Below are 6,000 nucleotides of genomic sequence, written 5' to 3'. Positions count from 1 at the left end.
GTTCCTCAGAAGATTGGACATAGTGCTACCGGTAGATCCAGCAATACCACTCCTGGGCATATACCCAGATGATGCTCTAACATGTAATAAGGACATATACTCCACTATGTTCATAGCAACCTTATTTATAATAGCCAGAATCTGGAAAGAACCCANATGTNCTTCAACAGAGGAATGGATACAGAAAAAGTGGTACATTTACACAATGGAGTACTATTCAGCTATTAAAAACAATGAGTTTATGAAATTTGTAAGCAAATGAATGGATCTAGAGTATATCATCCTGAGTGAGGTAGCCCAATCATAAAAGAACATACATGATATGCACTCACTGAGAGGTGGATATTAGCCCAGAAGCTCCCAATACCTAAGATACAATTCACAAACCACATGGAACTCAAAAAGAAGAAAGACCATAGTGTGGATACTTCTATCCATCTTAGAAGGGCGGAACAAAATACCCTTGGAAGAAGTTACAGAGACAAAGTGTGGAGTAGAGACTGAAGAAATGACCATCTAGAGACTGACTATACAAGGAATAATATCCATCCCATTTACAGTCACCAAACCCAGACACTGTTGATGCCAGCAGGTGCTTGCTGTCAGGTGCCTGATATAGGTCTCTCCTGAGAGGCTCTGCCAGTGCCTGACAAATACAGAAGTGATTGCTCATAGCCATCCATTGGATTGAGCATAGGGTCCCCAATGAAGGAGCCAGAGAAAGGACCTAAGAAGCTGAAGGGGTTTGCAGCCCCATAGGAGGAACAACAATATGAACTAGCCAGTACCCCCAGAGCTCCCAGAAACTAAACCACCAACCAAAGAGCACACATGGTGGGACTGATGGCTACAGCTGCATTTGCAGCAGAGGATGGCCTAGTCAGACATCAGTGGGTAGAGAGGCTCTTGGTCCTATGAAGGCACTATGCCCCAGTGTGGGGGAATGCCAGGGCCAAGAAGCAGGAGTGGGTGGGTTGGTGAGCGGGGGGGGNGGGGGGGAAGGGGGAGGGGATATGGGGGACGGGATAGGGGGAGGGTGTTTTTCATAGGGGAACCAGGAAAGAGGATAACACTTGAAATGTAAACAAAGAAAATATCTAATGAAAATAAAGTATTACTAAATTAGTTGTGGCAGCCTATTCATAAACACAAATGTTTTCCATTCTTACCTGTAATTCTAACAATACACAATTTATATTTTCTAAATTTTCTTTTTAATTTCAGAAACCAGATGATACAGACGTTGTATTCTATAATACAAACAGAAAACACAGTCTTAAAAGGTAAATTCTCCTTTTTTCTTGACATCTTTTATAGTTTTGGCTCAGAATTAGACTAAATAAATTTTTTTGGGTACTTGGGATTGAAATCCAGTATTTTTTTTTTGTGCTAGGCAAGCACTGGGCTATATCAACACCCTTGGGATTTAGGGACAGAGTGTTGCTCTCTATGTAGGTCAGGCTAGCTTGGAACCTGCCATGTAGCGTAGGTTAGATCTTGAGCTCAAGATCCTCTTGCCTTATTTTGAGTTACCATGGTAAACATCAGACTAAATATTTGTTTATTTCAATTTTAATTATTTTTATATTTATTTATTTTATGTGTGCCTTGGTATGGTATGTTTGTGGAGGTCAGAGAATAACCTTGGGAGAATAGGGTTTTTTCCACTGTGGAGGTCCAGGCATCGAACTCAAGTTGTCAGGCATGGTGGTGGCAAGTACCCTTATCCGCTGAGCTCTCTTGCTGGCTCAGGACTAAATAAACCTTGTATTTGCTTTGATTAGTACTGTTCTGTATGCAGATATTTCTGGTAATGTCATTATTGGGAGTTTAAGAAAAAGTTAAGTAAAAATTCATTAAAACTGTGTATAAATGCACTTAGACACAGTATAGATTATTAACTCAAGGGACTTGGTTTTGATACATAATTATAATAAGATCCATAACTTTATCATATTGCTAGTACAGAGCTTGGGAAGCTAATTTAGAAATCATATATAGATTATCTTTATATATTACCTGTGAGAAAATATGTAATTTTGCAAATTATAGATTTGGCTCTAAAATTATTTTAATTAACTATCATGTGATTGCAGCTAAAGATGTAAAGAATAATGGTAGACACAGGGAATTTAGTTGACTTTAATTTTTTCATTCTTTGGATAAGATTTTATAGTTAAGGAATTTTTGTTAATAATGGGGATAAGCTGGGCATAGAGGTGCACACCTTTAATCCCAGCACTTGGGAGGCAGTGGCAGGTGAATTTCTGAGTTTGAGGTCAGCCTGGTCTACAGAGTGAGTTCCAGGACAGCTAGGGCTACACAGGAAACCCTGTCTCGACCTCCCCCCCCCCCCAAAATGGGGATACATATAAAAAGTATAATGTGTACATTAAGTTTCAGACAGTTATGCGTAACCAGTGTGGGTTCTGGGAATAAAACTCAGACCTTCTTTGTGAGCAGAACAAACTCTTAGGCACTGAGCCTCTAGCCCTGTTTCTTGTATTTCTTATAATGAGCTTAGTTAACTCTAAGGTAGTGACGCATTGCAACAGAATGTATAACAAATATAACTAACCTAAGTTTCTGTGCTGCTTTATAGATCGAATGTAGACGTTGGCATGCCTAAAAAGAGACTAAAATTCAATTCTTCGACCCAAGTAGCATCATATTTAAGTAATAATCAAATTATTTCACACAGTTGTTCATCAAATGGAACTAAAGATACTAAAGTTAAAGATTATAAATTGACAAATATTGGAAGTAAGCTTGATTATGAAATAAAAAACCATAGGTGCATTAAAATTACCAAAGATATAAAATCTAAAGCTGAAGACCAGACAAAGGAAAAGAATTGGCCTTCTTTGCTTATTCAGAAGAAGATGAAAGAACTCAAGAAAGAAAAAAATAATAAAGATAGTTCTGAAGAATTGGAGAAATGCAAGAAAAATCACCTTCCTCAGAATTATTTGATCAAGGAACCATTTGAATCAGGAAGAAAGAAGATTAGCTTCAAAATTCCAAAAAAATCTACTATCCCCCAGAAGCTTGCCGAAGAAAACATCTTTAGCATAGAGTCTAGTAAGTCAAAGACTAAGCAGGAGGAGAAGGAACACTTGCAAAGTCACCAGATGTCATTAAATCTGGCCAGGCACAAAACTGAGAACTCGTTTTCAGATTCTACACATAAGCAGACTGTTGGTGAGAGGATAAGGAAGTACCGTCGTGAGCACCAAGGAACAAATGGTTCAGATTCTAAGGAAAACCATGCCCAGGTAATGTATAAAATGAGAAGTTTGGTTTTTAGTAAAAATATTTATAATACTCAGGTTTTAGTTGCTTCTGTTATGATGATAATCACAGAGGACTGACTCTAACTTAGTCATGCAGATAATTGTGTTTGTGTCCTATATTAGTTTTTGTCATTCTAGCTTCCTTAGGATAATATTGATGCCACCTGGTTTTGGAATCATAGTGCAATATCTGGGTTTTTGTGCTCTGATACATAGAACTGGACAAAGACCTGCAGATATTCATAAGCAAAAGGAGAGAATTTATTCAGAAGAAATACCATTCTAGGCAGCGGCAGCTTATTAGAAGATAACTTCCAAAGGGAGGAAGTTGGCCTGGGCAGAGATGATGGGCAGAGAGCCATTTAACTTCCTACCTACTGCACAAAGAGTTGCAGTTTTTTGTTACTTTAGTGTGGACTTTCTGACTTATTTTAGCACTGGACTTTTCTGTGGATGCTCTTTTACATGTAGTTCTACATACAACCTTGTACATTGTGTTATCACATCTTAAATTAGAATCTTATTCTGTCCAAGGTATATAGTAACGTAATAGGTGCACTTTCAGAGACTGGAGTATCTCTGTGCTTGTGCCTGTGGTGAGAGCCAGCCATTCCTGGGGCGGTGTGTGTCTGTGCTATTTTTCAGACTTCTTTTCCTACTTATTTTCCTTATATGCTATTTTTGGCAAGGTGTTGTGAAACTAATTGCTACCCTGTTCTGCTTCAATTTCATAGCAGATATTAAGTATTCATAACAAAAAGGAATGTGGTATGCAAAGTAAGTTCTCATAGTCCTTTGACATAAGCTCTGTAGTAGTCTCTTAGGCTTTTCTAAACTCAGACGAGCCTGCAGGAGTCACTATTCTAAAGACTTAATTCTTCAACAGATTACTTTCTCAGTCTGCTGTTTCAGACACTGCCTGTAAGAGACACATGGTCTTGATTTTAGAGACTTACTCATGTAAGGAGAAAGAGTTCTTTAAATATAATAAAGTAATTCTCACTTAATATTAGGATGTATAATGTAAGAATAATACAGCCTTGGTACACTATAACTTAAAGACTGACTAGAGACCAACATTTATATTGAGAATAAAAGAATGGGTAGAGCTACTCAGGTGAAGGTGAAATGGGATGGAATGTGGAAGCAGGAATATTCTAGGCAGAAGGCATTTTACTGTTTATATGAACATCAGTATATCCACTGAGATTTCATGGTTCTAGTGTCTTGGAACAAAGAATTGTACAATTTGATAATTATAGGAATAAAGATTGACTATTAAGAAATATAATGGTAGTCCTGAGAATGGAAGTAGGCTAAAAAGCTAGCATAAGTCCAAGGCTCAAAAGCTCCAGTTCCCTAGGGTTCTGATCACCTTCTCCCATATTTATGTATCAGAAGCTTTTCTTGTACATGTGTTGATCTTACATGTAATCCTGGTAGAGATGCATTTCAATTCTTTCTGTGAACTTACTTCTTTCATGTACTAATCTTGATGTCTCTATTGTGTCATAACATGAACAGAATCCAGGCCAGAAACCTTGGCACATTTTTTCTTCTAGATTACATTGGCATTTGTGAATCACTTTAATAACCTTTCTCTGACCTTTTCTATGGTAAAGTAAATTATTCACCTTTAAGAGAATTTTTAGAATGTTGGAATATTATAACTTTGGCACTTTAAAATCTGGATGTAATAACACACAACTGTAATCCTAGCACCTGGGAGGTGGAGAAAGGAGGTTCAGAAATTTACAGGAATTCACTCTTACCCTTGTGAATTCAAGGACTTCCTGGAGTGAGTTAAACTAGACTTTGTCCTAAAAATAAACAAAAAAACCCCGCATACACAGAGAATCTGTGACATTGCATGCTTATATAATCCCAGATTCTGGAGGCTGAGGCGGGTTATTGTCACAAGTTCAAGACTAGCATGTTCTGCATATAGCAGAAGAAAAGAGACCAAGGCACACAGACACAGAAAGAGAAGTATTGGATAGAAATTTAGGATTAAATAATAGATTATTTTATGTCTGTGCTGGTTTAAATAAGAATGCCCTATAGGCTCACATATTTGCTTAGTCTTGATTGATGAACTAGCTGTGCAAGGATTGGGAGGTATTTCCTTATTGGAGGAGGTGTGTTGCTTTGGGTGGGCTTTAAGATTTCTAAAAGCCAAACCAGGCCCAGTGTGTCTCTGCCTGCTGCCTGTGGATAGAATGTAGTTCTCAGATGTTGCTCCAGTGCTATGCAGACAGTCCTGTCTGCTTCCTGCCATGATGATCATGGGTGAACCCTCTGAAACTGTAAGCAAGCCTCCCAGTTAAACACTTTTATAAGAGTTGACTCCAGCACTCGGGAGGCAGAGGCAGGCGGATTTCTGAGTTCGAGGCCAGCCTGGTCTACAAAGTGAGTTCCAGGACNAAAAAAAAAAAAAAAAAAAAAAAAAAAAAAAGTGTTGACTGGTCATGGTGTTGCTTCATAGCAATAGAACGATAACTAAAACTGTCTCATAGGAAAGCCTAGCAGTTTGTTTTGTATCTCATAGATGAAAGAGAGGCACTGAGAGGTAATCAGGGAAGCAAGATCGTCATGTTTTCTCATTTAGAGTCAATTTGACTCCAAATAAAACTGTTGACCTCATTCAGTATATTTAATAAAGCATATAAGGTGCAACCTAAGTAAAATGCCTTCTGTTTGCATTTGT

At 38.0% G+C, this 6,000-nt stretch overlaps 1 protein-coding gene across 5 annotated transcripts in view; it reads left to right on the top strand.

Moving 5' to 3' along the window:
* The window catches only part of Swt1 (SWT1 RNA endoribonuclease homolog), a 62,887-nt gene that overhangs the window by 16,166 nt on the left and 40,721 nt on the right, over window positions 1-6,000 (top strand). For all 5 annotated transcript variants that reach the window (XR_003843903.1, XM_029539129.1, XM_029539133.1 and 2 more), the window contains 2 exons: window positions 1,225-1,283; window positions 2,603-3,275. Coding sequence is in view for 4 of the 5 variants with exons in the window: in XM_029539129.1 (XP_029394989.1) it covers window positions 1,225-1,283; window positions 2,603-3,275 (732 nt within the window). In the remaining variant the exon portion in view is untranslated. The remainder of the gene's footprint in view (window positions 1-1,224; window positions 1,284-2,602; window positions 3,276-6,000) is intronic.

This window comes from Mus pahari, chromosome 5 (assembly GCF_900095145.1).
Source record: "Mus pahari chromosome 5, PAHARI_EIJ_v1.1, whole genome shotgun sequence".
In the NCBI taxonomy this organism is placed as follows: Eukaryota; Metazoa; Chordata; class Mammalia; order Rodentia; family Muridae; genus Mus; species Mus pahari.
This window is presented reverse-complemented; position numbering and strand designations above follow the sequence as displayed.